The 20,896-nt window shown below is 37.0% G+C and overlaps 1 protein-coding gene across 1 annotated transcript in view; it reads left to right on the top strand.

The window, feature by feature from the left end:
* Nucleotides 1-19,523, top strand: part of COG6 (component of oligomeric golgi complex 6) — a 54,502-nt gene extending 34,979 nt beyond the window's left edge. The window contains exons 14-19 of the mRNA XM_085060858.1: nucleotides 6,632-6,763; nucleotides 7,313-7,480; nucleotides 9,428-9,535; nucleotides 10,955-11,008; nucleotides 13,444-13,523; nucleotides 17,113-19,523. Of these exons, the coding sequence (XP_084916984.1) occupies nucleotides 6,632-6,763; nucleotides 7,313-7,480; nucleotides 9,428-9,535; nucleotides 10,955-11,008; nucleotides 13,444-13,523; nucleotides 17,113-17,260 (690 nt within the window). The 3' untranslated portion in view covers nucleotides 17,261-19,523. The remainder of the gene's footprint in view (nucleotides 1-6,631; nucleotides 6,764-7,312; nucleotides 7,481-9,427; nucleotides 9,536-10,954; nucleotides 11,009-13,443; nucleotides 13,524-17,112) is intronic.
* Nucleotides 19,524-20,896: the final 1,373 nt, after the last annotated feature.

The following is a 20,896-nucleotide window of genomic DNA, read 5'->3' as shown; positions in this document are numbered from 1 at the left end:
AATTGTATATATATATTAGTAGGATATTCTTCACATCCCAGCTTTTTTACCAGCATTTTTCCAGCTATGTATGCACCTGCAACTGCTTCCAGCCTGTTTTTTTTTTTATTTTCAGAGAAGATTAAACCCCTGGAAGGTAGGCTCATTGTGCCTGTGTATGCAATTGCAAAGGCTTCACTGCTGTTCCTGTTGTGCAGATAGAGAATATTCACTTGGAAAATGAGTAAATTTTTTTTCACTTGGACAATCTGGAAATTGTGGTTTCTCATTTCAATTTAGATTATGCATCTTAAGGCATCAATAAGCCTGTTTCAAAGAATGTCAGCTGTCCAATACTTTGATTAAAATATGATTCTTAATGCAATTTGCCTAACTTTGGAAATAGATTAAAATACAAATGGGATGTTCTTAAATAAAAATACTTTTATTTCTATAGATTTAGGTGCCTCTTTTGTTTAGATTATTGGAAAGTAGTGAATATAGCCTATGTCAGGTAGACAGTTTTAATAATAGTATTTCCTCAGTATTGTCTATTGTTGCTGGTAATTTGCTTTTTTAATTCCATATTCTATCTAGTGGTTGATAGACCAGAATATGATTTAAGCAAATCTTTCACATTCATATAGCTAGTTGGGAATACTTTTTAGACAAAGCAGGTTTCATTAAATATGCTAACTCCTCAAGATCCCATCCTTAGGATGTAGGTAAATGACAGGATGGTAATTTGATGTCCTCATCACCGTAGACAATTTAATTCCCTAGATTATTGATTATCCTGAGTTGAGCGTTGCCTTCAGTCTCCCTGGGATTTAATTTCTAAAGCACAAGGGGAAAGTGAGACTTCAGGTTGTTCTTTCTAGAACAAGAAAATAGCTTCCTCTTCATATCTATTTTTGAGAAAAGTCCCATATTACATAAGGAGTGTCACAAGTGTGGAGGTGTATGGAAGCTTTTAGGCAGTCTTAGATCAGGATTCTCCCTCTTGGTTGTCAAGCCATCACTGTAAATGATAGAGGGAAATCCCTGGTTGCTTCAGAATACTTACTGGTTTGCCCAGAAGCACTTTGCTATAAACTTTTTTTTCATTACATAAGAAAATTTCAAGCATCCTGTTTGTAATCTGAAAATAAAATAGTCAGCAGCTCTCAACTTCAAACTATTTGTTCTGAGAAAGCTTTTTTTTTATGGTGTTCTCATTCAGACTTCTCAGGTAGCTCTGTTTGAGCTGAAATCCCTGTGACAGAAATATTCAGCAGACTGCTGTAAAGCAAGTCCATTGTTACCAAAGAAATACAGTACACAAGGGAGTCTGTTTGGTTCCGACACTTCTTGAAACTTGTCATGAAGCTTGGTAACACACTTGTTGCAAAGCCACTGTGTTTTTAGGGTTTAAAATGTCATTCACGACTTTGAGATTCTCAGGCTGCTGTAGAGTTTGCTGTTGACATCCTAGAGAAGCTGTGCATCACCAGCCATCTCCTGTGTTACTGAAGGTTTGGTGCATCAGCTCTTGCTGCAGACACTGTCTCTCCTTTGCCTTGTTGGTTCTTACCCTTCAGAGGCAGTGTTGGGCAGTCTTGCCACCACTTTCTGGCTCTGGTAGCAATTGATTTGTTCTGCTTCTTGGTTCAAGCAGAATGGTTTTTGGCCAATATTAGTGTCCTTATGCTGAAAAAAATGTGTTTCCTTCTGTTGCTCTGCAGCTTTTTTGGACCCAGCTATGGGTCTGCCAACTGTGCTAGTAAAGTGGATCAGAATTACGATTACAATCCTTATGTATCCTTTTATATGTTTCTTTTCACTCTGTGCTTATAAATCAAATGTTTAGGAGTTCAGGATTCTGCTTGTATTACTCATTGTCTGGATCTAAGAACCACCCATTGCAGAAGACCATTTTACAGATGATGATAAATCCAGGAGAAAATACTAAATGAAAATAATTGTCAGAACAAAAGAAATTGTTCCAGTAAAACTGGGAGTAAAGTTCAAAGTTCCTAAAGGATTGGAGTGGATGGACTGCACTTGCTCTTTCAGTCCTCTCAGTATGGGAGTTGTCATTTAATATAATGAGTCTGTTGGTGAGGCATTTTAAGTGTGTTAGGATAACCAATGTCAGCATGTTTTATTGGACCAGCTGTTAAATTAGGAGAGTGGGAATTTTCAAGCCCACGTGTCCTTCCTCTGGCTTCACTAGTGTTCCAGAACAATTATTAAAGGAAAGAATAATTGCAAATGTTTAATAAGATGGAATGAGAGTTATCATAAGGGCACTCGAGAAAGATTGTGCCAAACTCCAGTCATCTGCTGTCTGAGCTGTTGGAAGACTATTAGTAGAGAATCCCTAATTGAATATTGGGATTATTGTTCCTTAATGCTGTTCTTTTTAGAGTAGATGTGTGCAAATTAAATGCTGTGATTGCATTATCTTTTAAGTTTGTCAGTGAGAGAGATATTAAAACGTTGCATGGGAATAATTGTAAACTTGTCCTTCATAATTTGATTCCTGCTAGAATGAAACCTTTTAGGTTTCTGGGAAATCAGATGTGGGACAGATTGAATAAGATTGATTATTATTGTTGTGATCTGAATGCTGTTGTGCTTTTAAATGGATCCATGTGAACAAAGCAAAACTAGTTATCTTTTCTTCCAAGACCAACTTACTAGCTGAAAAGACAAGCATGCCATTAGGCATTCTACTTTTTTGACCTCTGTAGGATCCTAATAGCACCAGAAAATCTTAAGGCAGCTTCTCTGGTAGACATGCGCTCATGTTTCTTGGAGTGCTGGTGAATGTCTCAACTGAGGAGAATGGATTTCTGCAGTTGATGCTGCTTAGTGTTAAATGACATCATGAAAAATTCGTAACATTTTTACAGGGTTCCATTCTGTAGTGCTATGGATCCAGCCCCTGCCAGTGGGGTTTTTTAAGAGACTGTATTTAAAGCTGATTAGGCTCTTACAAAAGCCACTAACCTTCATTTGTTACTCGTAAGTAGGGCTTTCTCTGTGGAGTTTTGTGTTTTAAATTACCATCTTGTTTTATTTGGTAGTAGTATCACAGAATTAAAGAATGGATGAATTCAGCAGGAAACTCTAGAAATGACCTCATCCAACCATCTGGCTCATGACACAGAGTGTCAGCTAGAGCAAGTTGCCCAGGACTTGCTCCAGCTGGGGTTTTAATGTCACCAAGGATTGAGACTCCAAAACCTTACTGTTCAACAGTCTCAGTGCTTCACGAGCTTCGCAGTAAAAAGTTGTTTTCTTGTGTCTAAATCTGCCCATTGCCTCTTGACCTGTTACTGGACACCACTGAGAAGAGTCTGTCTGTGTCTTCATCCCTCACTTCACATATTTATACACATTTGTAACATCTGCTCTGAGCCTTCTCTTCTCCAGGCAGAACACAGCCTCTCCTTGTGTAGCAGGTATTCCATTCCATTTCTGAACATTGTAACTGTTAACTTTCTAATGTTCAAGTAGCGTAGTATATAAAGTTCTGATTGACTGTACAGTATTTTTAGAAGAAAATTTGCCCTTTTTTAAAATATGTAACCTTTTTTGTACATGGGAACAGGAAACAGTTAACGTACATGCACACTCTTCTTGATGATACTGCCTTTTCTTTTTTCTGTATTTTCCTTTGCTGTTTGTAAAATTCTATAAGATATCCTTTGAGCTACTTGCTCTCATAGACAGAGAAACCTGCTCTGGATTATATGTTTGGAGGACGATAACTGGCTTAGTATCTGTTCCCCACTGATTATTATGCAAAAAAGAAGATACAGATTTTTGTACTAAAGCTTATGTACAACTTTTAGTATCCATTTCAGAATTAATTTCAGTTTTGTTTATTGGATTTTAAAAATTGGTAATTTCTTTGGGTTTTTTTAAAGACTGAAGAGCTGCTTAGCATCATTTCTGTATGACTGAGCTGATAGCTATAACCTGTTAGATACTTCATACTGTGTTAGAGTGTATTTTAATGCAGTTGAACTCACTGCTGCAGAACTTCCTTAACCATTTTTTAGTTAGCTGCTGTCTAGCTTGCAGCTGAAAGAAGTACTTCAAAAGTAGAACTCAACATGTATTTGAAACCTATTTTTCTGGAAATAGGATCAATTATAATGATCTCTTACTGCATGTAAAACATTCAGAGCATCAATTATTTTTTATTAGATTAGTGATTAGTGCTCATGAGTTGGAGTCTGTAGGTTCCTCTGTAAATTCAATGTGTCTGTTTTTAAATTTTCTTTTTTAATTTAAGAATTAGCCCTCACAAATACATGTGCAAAAAAAAAAAGCCCTCACAATACATGTGCAAAAAGTCAGAATTTTCAAAATTAATATAGTACTACTTTAATTCTCCTTCCACTTACTGATGATTTTGTCTCTATTGCAGTAGTCAGGAATTCCAGGGTAAACCAAATAAAATCTAGTAGTCTAAATCTTTTTTCCTTGCCATATTTTCTTCTTCCATAATGTTGTTCCTTGCTCTTACCTAGAAGACAGTGGACTTTAAAGGAACAGGCTAAGTGAGAGGTGAAGCTAATTTAAGAGCTTCTGAACAGTAGCTACTTCAGGAGACAAAAATTCTGTGCAAAGCAGCCTGAAATCATCATTGCCATGATCTGTGTGTGTGTTGGAAGTGAAAACTCCATCAAACTCTAGTCTCAAAGCAACGCCAAGGTATTCCTGAACAAGGTCCAGTTCAAGTCCGAGAACAGTGTGTTCAGGACACAATTGATATCCCTAATAATAACAAGAAGAAACAAGACGTTTTCAGTGCTTTAAATTTCAGTAAACTTTACTACTGATCAGCACTAAGTTCCTCTCTTTGAATTACTGTTACTTCATTGCTAGAATATTGGTTTCATTCTCTCAAGACAGCTTAGGCTGAACAACTCTTCTCTTAACCTATTAGATTTAGTTTTCCATTAGTTCCTTGAGTTCAGTGTACTCTCTTTTGGAAAGTGAGAATAGAGGAATACTTTGTATTCAGAAGGATGAAAAAAGCGTTCATTAAATCTGTCTTGGTAACAGTGTGGGGACGTGTATGGTATCTCAAATGTTTCAAAACACAAAGTGTGAAAGCTCAGCCTGGTTTGTTGTTTTCTTCTTTCTCTGGTGGTGTGTTCATCAGGTATAGATTCATTTCCAGAGGGTTCTGTAAAGTTCTGCTCTGAAGATGTTTGTTGTTCTCTCCATCTTGGTCTCTTTGGCCATCAGCCACTGCCCCTTTTATTTTTTATTTTTTATTTAACTTGAAGACTCAGGCATCCATATTACGATGCTACTCATCAGTATTTCTCATTTGGGAAGGTATGGAACATGCTGCCCATGAACTGGAGCCATCCAAAGCTGCTGCCTTTTCTTTTGAGCTGGAGTCTAAGGAGCACTGCAGAAGTGCACACTGCATTGCTCTGCTGTGGCCAGATTCCTTGACTGAGACAGAATGGCCAGTCCCATTCAATCTGACTTCTCCCTACCTCCTTCTGGAGAGATTATGCCTTTAAGTGATAACGTACTGTGTATTGTTGAGCATCTTACTAGCTGTGGAGCTGTCCTTACTCCCCCATGATCCAGCCCCATCTGTGTTGCCCTTGGATGGGCAGAAGACAGGAAGGAAGGGAAGCAGATTGTTGGCGGAATGAAATGAGGTTGTAGTAAGGGTTTGGAGGCAGCAGGAAGCCAGTTTGAGGCAGCACTGGGGCAAAAAGATGCAGCTATGTTTGGGGTGGAACCTAAGAAATGTGTGTTGAGAAAAGAGGTGCTAGGTTTTATATAAATGTTTTATGAAGTGTTTAATGAGTATTTGCCTCTTACAAAGAAAGAGCTAAAGTATGTGAGCCTGGGTTAAAAATAGCATAGAATCTCAGTCCATTTCTGGGGGTCCAGTTTTCATAATCTGACCTGGAAAGTATTTTTTTTTTCCTAATATATAGAAACTTTCCTTCTTTGTTTTTTAAACATCTCCATTACCTGTCTCCTATCTTTGGCGTAAGCCTGCAGTTCAGTTTGTGCAGTCTTCTTGCAGTTCATATTGGTGTACTTGAGTTAGCTTGTATGCAGTTCATTTGTGTACTGGCAATTTAGGGTACAAGCCTGCTGCAGCTAAGACTGTTGCATTTGTGACTGCAGCTCTCATACTCAGCATTGTAGGGGATATGCAGCCTGGTCAAGAACTGCTGCAGCGTGGCTCTAATCTCCCAGACCTCTGCCTGTGCTAGATTCTGAAGAGTTTACAGGAAGTCCTGCTCAAAGTGAACTCAGTGGTGTCAACAAGGTGGCTACCCTTTGGCACCTAATCTAGTAAATGTTTTTTGGTTGTTTTTTTTTTCCACTACCAAAACCAGTAGTGTTTGGGTTTCTCCAGATCGTAAAACAGACATAGTCTGAATGAAAGGCGAAATTCAGCATTGCTTGTTTGGCACTGAATGAGATGGTTATGCTGAAAGTTGCAGGCAGTTACTGTCTGAAATACGCTAGATTTGTCCAGTAAAGTTCTTCTCTGCATGCCTATGTGTAATTTTGTTACTAGCTGATTGCATTTGTGCTAACAGACTGGATGCCGTTTGCTGTAAATGAAATTAATAAAAAAACCCCACAAACAGATAATCTTGTTCTTCAGGTTGAGCTCCCACCTCCTGATCTTGGCCCAAGCTCTGCTCTAAATCAGACACTTAACTTGCTACGGGAGGTTCTGGCGTCTCATGACTCATCTGTTATTCCACTGGACGCCCGTCAGGCTGATTTTGTGCAGGTACAAGAATGTTTGACTGCTTTATGTGTGTGAAGAGGAGGGAGAGGGGCAAAAAAAGAACGTGTAAGTTAGTTTCAGTACACAAAAGATAGATGGACCATTAATCTTTTTGTCTGGTTCCATTTTGGAGCTCTCTATCAAACCAGAGTTTGTAATGTGAATAAGAGGGTGACTAACAAGATGGATAATTACAATAGAGAATGGAGTGCTACTCTTAACATAGTATCTAAATTCTGTTTCCAATTACTACTCCATTAAGTAAATATGCCCTCAAGATTGCACAATTACCAATTATCTAATCTGGGTTATTCTTTCTCCTGCTAGGCTGGAATCTGTTCTTCACAGGTTTTTATACTTTCCCCATCACTGTGGTAGGTGATCACTTGCTGACAAATCCAATAGAAAACTGCTTTCACAGTTGGAAACTCTCATTCCTCTTTATTCTGCTTTGGGGAATAAATACGTGATAGAGACAGAATGAGGTTGGAAGCCCTGTGTGACATGATTTCCTCCCTCCCCTCCCTCTTTTCTGTGTGCTTGCTATTTTAGGTTCTATCTTGTGTGCTAGATCCGTTGTTACAGATGTGTACTATGTCTGCTAGTAATTTGGGCACAGCTGATATGGCAACCTTCATGGTAAATTCACTATACATGATGAAGACTACTTTGGCTCTCTTTGAGTTCACTGACAAACGCCTAGAAATGTTGCAGTTTCAGGTAAGCTTTAGCAGCCCCAAAAGAAAATGAACTTATTACTGATTTTTGCACACTGCAAGTTGTGATCTGAATGTATTTATGTGAAAATCAACCTAGAGACAACATTATCAAAACTGGGGAAATGAGATAAGAGGGCTTCTTATCAGAGACCATGAGCAGATAGTATCTTTCATTTTAAACAGACAAAAAGTAGTTAAAAGATTTGATTTTGTTTGGTTTAGTTGCAGATAAACCCAGATCAGTGAACATTTTCTTTATACTAGTAATTCTAATATTTATCTGCAAACTGTATGAGAAGAAGCAAATGGAAACTGAAAGCTCAGTCAAATGGCTGACTGTATTCCATCGTATAGTTAGCACTAGATGATTATTTATTTTGTCCTAGAATATACTGTAGCTGAAGTTACTGCTTCAGTCCTGCTTTCTGCCTCTCTTTTCTCATTTGTTTGGTTTCCCCTCACACCCCAGGATAGTAGTTCATACGTGGTACAATTTTGAAATTGAAGTGAAAATTTAGAAACCGTTGGCTTACAAAAAGTTGCACACTGCCCATTTATATTTCACTGCATGAATATGTCTGCAGTATATCTCACGAAAGCTTTTGTAACTGGGGGGCTTGAAAAAAAGTCATAACTTCTTACTTGAAGGGATCAGCAAGGATTGGCTGAGAGCCATTTTTCACTTTCTACTCCTGATCAGAATTTCTAGCACCCTTTAGCTCTAAGACAAGGAAACAGACACCCTCACCAAACTGTCTGGGGTATTTCTAATTTCTGTTATCAGAGTTTCTTTCACAGTAAATGTTGCAATTGATTTATTCTTTAGAAAAGCTGTAGAGCTGAAGCTTACACATTTAATACCATTTACTTTCTTCAAACATTTTACAAATACAGGAGCAGACTGAAAAAAAATCTTTAAGATTATACATAAGTAGGTTATTCAAGTGGAGTTAGAATGGCATATTTAATAGGAGAAACATTTTTCATAGAAAAAGAACTCACTAAGACAGTTAAAACTCCAAATTGAAATATTAAGATTTCCCTCCTGATTTAAAAAGAAAGTATGCTCTTCTAAACAATTTTAGGAAGTGAAAAGGTGAACTCTTCAGGTTTCAGACAAAAAAGTCTTACGTTTTACTAGACTTCAATATGTGCAATTTTTTTTCTTTTCTTTAGGATTGGAAGGAAAAAAGAAAGTGGGGTAGTTATCTGTAAAAATGAAGTACTAATATGTATATATCCAAATGTCTTTCTCAGACTGCTCAAACTGAAAAATGATTGCTCCTGCTGCTGTGACTGGATTTAGGGATTAGGTTTTCCTGCAAAGTAAAGATTATATTAAGAATGTAAAATACGCTTACAACTTTTTTCATATGAAGATAATTTGAAAAAATGAATAACTGGAATTTCATTGTCTATTGTTCTTTCAGTTAACTTTTTTCAAATACATGTTTGTCAGTATTGAATTTAAAATCAATTCTGAGTATGATTTAGTTTCAGTTTTATTTTCCTTAAGAAAGACTGTCTCTTGTTTACTGTAAACGTGCCATGTTATTGCCAGTATCTTCAATAAGAGTTGAATGATTTTTATCACATATTTTCAAAAAATTATGGCAAAATAAAATTATATAGGAATTTTTAAGATCAGGGCTATAATATTCATTTTTGGTGGTGTTGTATTTAAAAATAGAAAAAAGAAGGTTCTTTTATTAGTCAGACATGAAAGAATTCTCTGCATTTTTATTATTGGTTCCTTGTAATATGAAAGATGTAAATGGATAAAATAATTATGCTGTACGTATTTGTAGTATTTCCTTGTTTGTTGATCACTTTCCTTATTTGTGGGTTTTTTCTTCCTATTTGTGTTTCTAGACCTTTTAACCCCAGAACTTGTTACATTTAATATTCTCACACACTCTTTATAAATACCTTATGCTTAACATTCCAGATTGAAGCTCATTTAGATACACTCATAAATGAGCAAGCTTCCTACGTGTTAACGAGGGCTGGTCTGAGTTACATTTATAATGCTCTGCAGCAGCACAAACCAGAACAGGTGAGCTTACAGAACTTACATGTTGGGGGGCTACCACACACTTGCCAGCTAATAGACTGTTGTCACTAATGTTTTTGCAAACTAAGCTGTCTGTGAAAGCAAAGGCTCAGTGATTTCTACTGATTTTTCACATGGGACCAGGACTATCAGACCAAGGCACCTTGCAACTACAGATTTCCCTTGCACTGTGTGTTCAGCAGGCCTAGCAGGGTTGGTGTGCAGCAGTCCTTCTGTACTGCTTGTCTGGTACCCACTGGATGTGGACACCACCACTTCCATGGCACCTGGAATATATTAGACTTACTGTGCATGTAACAGTATTCAGCTTTCTTCATTGCTTCTCGTAGCACCATGCATGGATAACTGCATGCCTTAGGTAATTCCTTCTTCTGTTGAAAACTGGCAGGTGAGTTTAGTAGTAATTTGAAATAGTTTCATCTTTCATCCTTACTCATTGCTGTAGCTATTCTAGTACCAAGACAGTGAGATTCTCAAAGTGAAAACTTGAGATTTCTTATAGGAGCTGAAAACTGGAATTCAGAGTTCACGCTCTCCCTTTCTTGTGAAGCACAGTTGCAATGTGGTAGGTGTTAATATAGCCCTTCTTCCCTTCAGCTGTGCCTATGTCCTTTTGTGATCTTTTGTGAAAGTGAAAAACTGTTTTCTGGAGAAAGCAGAACTCTATTGGAGAGCTTTATGTTGTTTCTTCAGCTAATAATTTTGCATAAAGTGCCCGAACTCAACAGATTTTTATGTATAAAGATGAATAAATAAATGTATAAATAATCTGATTAATAACTTGGGCTCGTGAATAAAAAACTAAGTTATCTCCTGTTTTAAAACCAATTTCAAGTCAACTAGGGGCAGGTTGTTAATGGGATGTAGCAATTTTAATTTCTGTCTGTACAGCTGCCTGACTGCAGAGGTGATGTTGTCGCAGAATTTGCTAGGGGGATAAGCAGCATTTTTACATTGTATTGCCATACAGCACAGAAGGTTTACTGGGAAGCATGTCTGAATTCTTCACGGTCCAAGAACAGATAAACAGAGCAAAGTTGTTGTCTCTAAAGTCTAGAATATCACAAGGATGTAGCCAGTTTGCAGTTCAGTTTTTATTCTAGACCTTGTGGAAGGCTAGTTTTGGCTTTATTTAAGGGTGAAAAAGGAAGAAAAGGATTTGAAAGGACGTACTAAGAATTCCATATTCTCAGCTTTTAGTTTAAGAGAGTGGTAGAATACAAATGAACTGTTAACAGCATTTCACTTCTGAAATGGTGATGCAGTTTACAAGCATTTAAAATCCTTTAGCAGCACCAAATAAAAATTAACTACTGAACCAATTGTAGACTTTATTATTTATTTTTTTCTGTATGCTAGTATGACCTTTTTTTATCCCTCTGTTTGGTTACTGATTCTTAGGGTCCTCTTTCAAATTTGTCAAGTATGGATTCTGTGTCCCTGAAGGTTGCAATGGTAAGCATTTTTAACTTTCATATTATGGTGGTGGTGCTGTGATATGGTAAAGAATACTGTTAATTATGTGATTAGAGGATATTCATCTGTAGTAGAAGATTTTAATCTAATCAGTCCTATGCTTTAAGAATAGCTAAATTACATGTCTGAGAATACTTTATTAATTTGTAATAATTTGACCACTTGAAGTAATAAATACATAAATTATTTCTGAAGGGATAGTAATAGACTATTAGTTTGTGAGCCTTGAGACGCAGAACTTTATGTACAAGAATGCTGTCCCATGAGTCATCTTAAATTGCTAAAAGCAAATACTTAGCCTTAATTAGTTTTAATCACCAAAGTTTCTTTTTTTGTCTCTATGCTTTGAAATATAGGTTCTGCTATCATTTATAATCTTAGTCCTAAGGCTTTGATTTTATGCAAATAGTTCAGCTTTACTCAGAAGTTAGATTCTTGGTGTATGTCACAGTTATGTTTTTTTAAGTTGAAAGCTACAATATAAAGCAAATTACCAGCTGATAATTTTTCTTAGAGTGTGTGAAGGCTATTTTGCATAGAGATAGCAATATCACAGTTCAGTAGGCAATAATGTATAATCTGCCACTCTCCTTGCTTAGCCAAGTTCAGCTTTATTCTAAACGTCTAACTGTAAAGGCCTCATAAGCAGTATATGTATACTCCCATGAAAAAAGGAGGTTTTAAAAGGTTGCTTAAAAAATTTGTATGTTGAGTCCATCCTAATTATCATAGTGTAGCCCATTTTTTTCTGTACAGGATTTAAACCAGCAATTCCCAAGCTGGTTGGATGAACAGTGCCCTGGCACAGAGCACTCAGTGGTTTACTCAGATCAGCATGCATTCTTATTAAAACTTGTAAATTTTGCATTTAAAATATCTCCTATTTATCATGGTTTTGTAGACTAACAACAAATCTAAAGGCTGCAGCTTGGGGACCTTCTCTTTAAATTATATATATGCAATGCTGTTACCTGTAGTGGTATGTAGTAATTTCTCTGGAATTGTTAAGAGAAGAATCCAACTGTTTTATTTTGTTCATTACTTAGTATCTGCTTCTCTGAACACACTTTAACCAGAATGGAACCAAGTACATTGCAATCAAGCCCATGTAAATCCCACCTATCAGCCTAATCCATAAGCTTCTCAGGATTTAAACCCGGGGGGGAATACTTACAGGCAGATTCATTGCCTCCCAATTATGCTTGAAAGTTTTCCAGGTCCCAGCTTTTTAAGTTGTTCATATGTGCTTGCAAATGCAATGCTTGCTAAGTCCATACCACTCTCAGCAAAAGCTCCCTTGCTTTCCAAACAAGGGCAGAAAACGGCAAAAAATTAATTTGTAAGAACTGTGACTTCATTAGTCATTTTTGCCTATGTTTTAAATGATGGATGGATGTGGATTTTAGGATTTACCAGTTTGAGAATATTCATTCAGTGTATGATTGAACGGAAAGGTTGCCATCATTAGATAAACTTGCTTAGGGCTTTGTCTTAGTGAATAATTCCAAGGATGGAGATTATACAGTTCTTTATGATAACCTGTTCAATGTTTGATGACATTCCTGATGAGAATTTTTCTTCTCACTGTCTGATCAAAACGCTCCTTAGTGTAATTTGTGTTCAGTATTCCTTGTGTTTTCATCTGTGAGAAGACCTGGCTTCATCTTCTCCGTAGTCACCCATTTGACCACATATTCACAGAGTGGTTTGGGTTGGAATGGACCTTACTGACCATCTTGTACCAACCTTCCCACCATGGGCAGGGACACTTTCCACCAGAGCAGGTTGCTTAAAACCCCATCTAACCTGGCCTTGAGCACTGCCAGGGATGGGGCATCCACTTTTTCTGATAGATCCATCCAATTTCTCTCATAGATTGTTGAAGACAGCAGTAATATTCTTTCTCAAAGTCAAAGCACTACTGTTCTTATCACTATGTTGAATGGGAGAGGAAAAGTAGGCTTAGAAGCAGTTCAAGAAGCCTGAAGTCAGTGATTTGCTCTTTGTTTTTCCCAGCATGTGGTGACTCCCTGCCAAAAAGTAAAAGAAACATGCAAAAAGAATCAAGCAACATGTCAAACTTGGACAGAGTAGATGCCGCTCTGAAGCTGTCTTGTATTCCCTCTGCACTGAATAGACTCAGTGTGATCTTCTGTGATGTATAAGTACCTGCACCAGCTGCATAGGAGGCTTAGATGGATAATTATGAAAGCTGGATTCTCATTATTTGCCCTCCACTCATATTCCTGAGAGACAGAAATAAAATTCTGATGGCAGAGGTTAGACATTTGTTTTGGACTATTAAGTTCTGCCTTTTAATGTAATCAGAATTTTTTTCAGAAATTTGTGGGTTTACCTATTTTCGTACAGCAGCAAGGTGTTAATATGTTGATCTCATATTCTCTTCCCTCCAGGCTCAGTTTGATCGCTATCTGTCTGCTCCAGATAGTCTGTTAATGTCCCAGCTGAATTTCCTTCTGAGTGCCACTGTGAAGTAAGTACCTTACCTTTGAATTTCTATTATGCCTGAATAATGATCACAAAGATTAATTTGATTAGATTTTAGTGAATCATGATGAGAATTCAAGTTATCAGCTGTGATCTTATTTGCATTGTCCTTCAGGTCACAATTCAAGTTTGTTCCAACTCTCCTCTTTTTGAACAAGCAGTGAGGAGTATGTAATTCTGTAACTTTCTGAAGTAGTTACTCTTGATTTAAGAGACACCATCAAAATGAATTACATTAATCTATTTTGAACATGTTCTGCTGTGTCAGCAGTTTTTTTGTCAACTTAGTTGTAAATTGTTTTAGAACTATTTTGTAAGCTTTCCAAAGGCAGATGAAATATATAATTCTCCAAGATTTCTTTTATCCCCACTGCTTTGTCAGTTCTAGAATTTTCAGCTTTGTTGTCTTCTGCTGTAGAATATTGGCATTCTGTCTCATTGAATATTGTGCTGAGATTATTTTACTTTGCACCTAATGTATTTTTTTTGAGATTTCTTCTTTGAAGTATGGAAGTAAGAACTTTATTATTTATCTCTTACCTTGTTTTTGAATATAACTGAACCCTAAGGCTAGGGAAAGTGCCACAAATTTCTTTCCAATTAAATGTGAACCACATGAAGACTTTCTGTAGTACTTAAACTCAGAGAATTTATGTTGCACTGATCAAAAACTTCCCTTGACATTATTTTTCACACTTTTGTGAAGACCGCAGGTAACAGAATATACCAGAAACTGAGACAAGCACATCCCATTTTACATAATGCAATAGTATTTGGAGTTTCATTAGTAGTCCTTGTCCTCAGTGGGATTGTGTTACAGCATTTTACAGTTAAAAAATGGTATGTTTCAAGGGAAAAATAATTATTGTTGGGAATTGAATAGAGCAGTTCAGTTGGGACCTGCTACGATTAGGTAGTCCAGCTGCCATTTTCTCATGCTGCATTGCTCAGGTTCTCCTAGTCCAAAGACTTGCAGTGTCATGCCATACAGGAGCATAGCTGGGCACAGGGAATGCTGGTGCTTTTCAGCAAGCATTGGGTGTCTCTGCCAGATTTACCATTCTCACAGCTCAGATGGCAGAGCTGACCCTGTTGTGGGAGAGCTCTATTCTCTGTACAGATCAAACAGGCTAGCCTGACCAGTAATGTCAGTGAAACATCACACCTTCTCCTTCTCGGTGTCAAGGCATTAAACCTCTATTTTAGCTCTTGATACATTTTTTTAAATGTGGATCTATTTAAAAATTGTAATGACAGTAAGTGTATTTTGAAAGCCTCAAATTTTCATTGCTAGCACAGAGGCAGTTTTAAGAGGTAGACTCTATGCTACCGTAAAGACTGGCACTGTGAAATTACTTGAACTTAATAATTTCTTCTGTCAGATGAATCAAGATAAACTGGTCATGTAGGCACTCTTAGCCTTACCCCATTGATAAGCTCTTTAAACCTCTCAGCACATTTTAAGCTGAATTCATATTATCTTGCAGCAGTGGGCAGTTGAGAGGTAAGAGGGAAGCCTTGTGGGAGGATGACTGCTATAGCTGCTAAACTCAGCTAACATGCAGAAGTTTATTAACCTGCAGTAGGTTAATAATCAATTAATAATCAATGCAATAGGTCAGGTTCTGCTCAGAATTAAAAAAATAAATATATCATCCTGTCAGCCTTCAAACACGTGGCTTTAAACACAAGCAATCCTTCTGAAGTTAAAATACTTATTTACAGAGATGCATGCTTGTGGAATCACTGTGTTAATAGTCAATATTTTCTATAGTAAATAAGCCTTGGAAATACAAAATTTTCTCAAAATTCAAGCAAAACATTTAACTAGTGCTATATTTTTAACCTAGTAGTTGGATTTTTCAATTTTGAAGACATTTTCCTTGAAATCATATAATTAAGAGCTGGAACCTATAAAGTTTTTGGTTCTCAGAATCAAACCACATGCTTTTGATCAGGGACCAGTGTGTTATATATTCATTGGCAATATTATTTACGCTTTGCAACTATGAAGAACATTCCTTCCAACATTACTGGTGCATGCTTTTGTATTTCAAATTGCTTTGCTCCTTTAAAAAAGTCTTAAGCTATGTATTCATATGGTTGTTGGTCTTGAAAAGCTCTTTTCATTCGTGTTGGATCACAGAAACTGAATGCTGAAATTACTATTTTTAGAAAGTGCTGCCATTTGTGTTAGTGATAAATGTATCATGTTGTTATGGCAACTGAAATCCTAATGTACTGATTAATGACACTGACATTATTTGATTGAATGGCGCATGTGATGCTGTTCAGTCCTCTGAATATTTTAACAAACTTCTTTTATTTATTCATTTGGTGCAGTAGTTTTATACAAATTCACTGTGCAATGCTTTCATAAAAGATTGTCATGTTACAGTTGCTTAGTGATCTCAGGCTGAGGTCAGAGACAGTTGTTTTACCTGAACATCCTGAAAGTATTTCCCTTATAATACTGGGTTTGGATTTGCAATTATAAGGACAGTCTTTTTTTCAGGTATTATAATAACCTAGTAATACTGGCAGTTGATGCTGTGTATCAAAAAACTGGATACTGTGTGTCAGAATATGCAAGTTTGGTCTTTTAATCTCCTTTCTCATAGCATTCCATTCCTTAATGTTTCCTGTAAAGACAAAGATTTTTCTACTTGATCTTTGAAATTTCTTTAACTTGTCAATTCCCAACAGTCGGTGAATTCAGCCCTGATTTTAGTTGATGCAGTTTTTCTGTCTTTGTTTCTTTGCTGCATATTACAGTAGGGCTGAATCTGGATTTGTGGTTACCTTGGTTTCCTCAGCTTCTGCTGGTGTTCCCCTTGCATGGGTTTGGCTGTAAAATAGTTCTAACTGCTGTTTCTGATAGATAAAAATGCATCTGTAACTGTAAATGCCATCACCATGATGAATAAAGTAAACCAATTCAATGGGCAATGTAAAATAAAATTATTACATTGTCTTCAAAAAATAATAAACTTTCCAGTTAAATTCAGCATTCAGTCTCTGTGCATTGTTACTCATTTATCTCCAGAAAAAATAACAGGACACAGATTTCATAGCATTGTTGGTAAAAAGTTGTGTTTTAAATCTCTGACCACTATCACTAGTTTTTGTCTGATTATGGAATCAGGTGCTGTCAAGATAAGCAAATAGAATATATTTGCTAGTAGGTGAAAAAAGTTTGTGTTTACAAAGGACAGTGAGAAGCCATTGGAGGTAGAAGGTAGATCACTAAGTTTATCAGTCTTTTCAAAGATACAGGGGAGTGTAGGTAGGAAACCAATGTTTGCAAATTTAATCCTTCTATTAGTTTTTGCTTGATTGTAGAAATAAAGAAGCTCCTGTCTTGGTCATCGGGATCACATATATGGATTGATCTGTGTATGATACAATGAGAGAAAGAAGCCTTTTGTTTTAAAACTTTGAGCTGCTTTCACAGTTGAAGTAAAAGGGCTTTTTAGTGTTACACTGATTTTTAATGTGTATCTTTAATTCCTTGTATGTAGTACAGTTCTATTCCCTACAATTTGCAAATTGTGTTGCTTTGTTTTGTTTTTTAGAGAGCAGATAATAAAACAGTCAACAGAACTGGTCTGCAGAGCTTACAGTGAGTTATATGCAGCTGTGATGGATCCTTCAAATGAATACAAGGATCCAGAAACCATCCTACACAGATCTCCTCATCAAGTTCAGGCACTCCTTTCATAGTCCTGCTTCCCCCAGCTTTATCAGAATCCATAATTCTGTATTTCTTGAGTATTTGCATTGAATTATTTTTCTGCTTTGAAATTGGATGTGTAACTGTATAGTTAAAATATGTAGGAATGCAGTTTTCTTTAATCTGCTTGGCAGAAGTCTAGTCTTTCCTGTGTCTTTGAATACTTTCTATAGGCCAGAAAATAGAATATAGATTGAAAATTATTTTAATGTGTTTCTCTGATGGAAGTGGACCTTGACAATGTGCAATCTCTTTGAAAAAGGAGAAAAGCTTTTTTCCTTGCTGTACATAATCCTTTCAACTCGAGATTTAACCAGTGTCTCTTACGACCTCACCAGTATTTTTATTTGCTCTGTTGTCCTCTCAATCTTTTTCTCAGCCTGCCATCAGTAAACACTGATAACTGAAGATTTAATACAACTGATACAGTTTGAATGACTCATACATCACTTTTGCAGCTCATAAATCATTTCAGAGTACTTGACGATCTTTTGCAAATCCTGTTGATTAAATCTTTGAGGCAAAATTTGTGTGGTCTTTTGCAATCTATTATCTGTTGTTTTCTGTCAGAAAAAGAAATGCTTGAACTATATGCGTGTACATAACCTTGGGCTTAATGCTTTAAATCATTTGTATAGTTCTATTTTACTAGAAGGATTTTGGTTTAGTGCAATTGTTTTCAGTAGGAATCTTTATATCAGTTGAAAGTTGCTGGTCTCTTAAGGCTGGGACCAATAACAGTAGAGGTTAGGAAAGTGGTTTGCACAGCAGTATGGCCATTCCTTCCTCACATGTACATGGGTTTTGTTTTGCTTGTTTTTATGTACAGAAAAAGTCCATCTGCTCTAGTACAAGCATTTATTCAGTTTGTAATCCACCAAGAGATTTTCATGGTTTACATGACTTGGGATTTATGTGGGGTAACTGGAGTGTGTAGATGTCTCAGTTCGATGCATAGAAAGCCATAAGTGAAGCTTTCATTTCTTTCCGCCTTTGGTGCAAGCTGAAGCTTCCCTGTGTAGAAGCCCTGATAATATATAGTTATGATTCAGGGGACCTTTGCTTACAGGAAAAGAGGAAAATAAATAAGTAAGACACTTTCTCTCTGTTGGGCCTTGTGATTATTTCCTGCAAATTCCTTAAACGTAGTTTTCTTTTAGGAAAGTGTTGTTAAAAAGAAACCTTCAGGAAACAAAAAAGTTTGTAACATGGATTTGTAAGTAGGGTTTTTTGTTTCTTTGTTTTTTAAAGGATAATTCAAGCTAATTGTTTTGTTGGAACAATTCACTTTTGTTCTTCTCTTTTGTATTGTAGGAGTGCCACAAAATTATTACAATCGCCTGAGTTTACTCTCACATTATATGTGGCTTATTTTATGTACATCAAGGAGGAGATGAACAGTCATTCATATTGAATAACTTATTTTACTTTTATTAGTAGTAATAGTCCACATATAAAACACATATTTGGTGGCAGCCAAGTCTGCAGTTTAGTGTATGCTTGCAAGGAGCAAGACATAAGGAGCAGCAGCAGCAATACATTTTAGCCTCTTGGAAAACTCATTACACAAAATGCATTCAGTGCGCTCAGAAAGCAGCTTTCATGGTAATGCCACAATGAAGCAATAGCTCCTTTTCCAAATGGGAATAATTTGTTGGTATAGAAAGTGTAAGTGCCCCTGGAGTTCTTGGGCCAGGCATAAATCTTTCTGTAAATATGAATGTTAGAAATATTCTGTTGAAAGTCTCTAGACCTGTACGACAAAAAATTCAAGAAGCTTAAAAAGGTTCTAATGGAAAATTACCAGTTAAGGCTCTTTATATTACTCAGATTTTGCATTGCCATAGTATACATTCAGGCGGCTGTTCATTGTTGTTTAATAATGTTAATATTGCTTAATATGCCTGTAATTATTATATAATATATGAAAATTACATCAGTTGTGAAAGGACTATAAATTAGCTTGTTATTAGATGAACATACTCATAAGTGAACTTTTTCCTGAAATTATGCTCAACCCAATCTCCCATAATAGTAGTTTGCATGAGGACTAGTAGGAAGTTGCTTCCTATCTTTGATTCCATGTAGAGACTTACTCATTTTTTCATCTTCTCTTGATAAAAATGTAAAAGCTAGAGAAGTTGTAATTTAGGAAAGTTAAAGTCAATTGCTGATTTTGGTCTGTGCAATTAAAGTTAATGGCCCATGGTCACAAATGAGAAAGGACATCAATAAAAACATTTGATTTACTGACTCTGTCTTTCATGTTGTTATTTCCTCTTCCTTGCCTTCCTAAGAGTAGGAAGGAAAATGTGATTAGATCATGATCTGCCTTTTCAATCTTGGCATTTCTGACCCTTTTATTTTACAAATTCCCAGAATTTCCATGCTAGGAACCTTAAAGCTGCAGTCCTCTGATTAGCTAGAGGATCCGTAAGCATTGCAGTAAATTAAATCACTCTGGGTGTCAGTACCTGGCCCATTTTCAGAGCAGGTCTGACTTGAGCACCCCATGCCTGAAGTGATGCTCCCCCGACTGGGCTTAGTCAGACCTTCTGCTGTTGGTGCTTATCACTTTTCCTGGAGGGGTGTGGCTTCAGAGGGCTACTTCCCACTCTGCTGGGCAGCACAGGGGGAGGTGGGAACGGAGAGGGGTTTGCACACTGCCCGTAGTAGGCAGCACTCTCTGCATGTGACACTGACAGCCCCGTTCTGAGAACAGATGTGTTGTCTGGTACAAAGAGCACTTTCCTGGGGAGTGGGAGAGCTGGGTTCTGGGCCAAAGGAGTTTGGAATCGACATCTCCCATCTTCCTGGCGAGCACCCAGCCCTCTGTTGTGTAGTGTGAGATGGGACAGGTCTGTTTCTTCTCTTGAATTTAGCAGCCGTGCATAAATCAGTGGAAAATACGGGAGGCAGGAGATGTAATAAGCAAGGAGGAATTTAGCCCTGTGGCATGTGCATAAGGGGTCTCTGAGGTCTTCAAGGTCTGGATCTTCCTCCATCTGTTACATCAGAACATTATCTTTGATTCCAATACATGAGTCCCTGAAACAGAATCAGATTCCCAGGACTTCATCACCCACAGAGTATCCAGTGAGCAGCAAGACACAGAGCTGGGCTTAGGTCAGACCCAAGGTGGTTCATCTGCACTGGTGGCAGTGCCTATGTGTTCACTCCTACATACACAATTTTCTCCTTTCTGCTTTTATAAACATGCACACCACTGAGGAAATACAGTATAAAAGTTGTTTTAATTACAGCAAGCAAGCAGCAGCCCAGCCATGGTGATTTTTTGTTTTCTATTATAGGAAAAAAGAGAAGATTGCAGAGTTTTGGAAAGGTGATAATCTGTTTTGCAGCATTTCAGAGTGCTCCTCCCTGTTCTCTAAGATTTATGACTGTAGCCCTGCATTTTGTCTGTTCTACTCCACTATAATTATTTTTATTAATGTTTTTGAAAAATGTATTGAGGGAAAATACTTTCAGAACTGCTAAACTTTTCCATTCATTTAACAAACTGTATCTGTTCTTTGATCCCTTTGCTTGGCTTGCTGAGTCACTCTGCGGGCAACCCAGGGGGTTATAAAATTTTGAAAATTACCCAAAGAGGTTAGACATATTTC

The sequence above is a fragment of the Lichenostomus cassidix genome, chromosome 1 (assembly GCF_008360975.1).
Source record: "Lichenostomus cassidix isolate B80296 chromosome 1, HeHo_3.0, whole genome shotgun sequence".
Lineage (NCBI taxonomy): Eukaryota > Metazoa > Chordata > Aves > Passeriformes > Meliphagidae > Lichenostomus > Lichenostomus cassidix.
The sequence above is the reverse complement of the archived record's forward strand: the minus strand, read 5'-3'. Positions and strand labels throughout refer to the sequence as shown.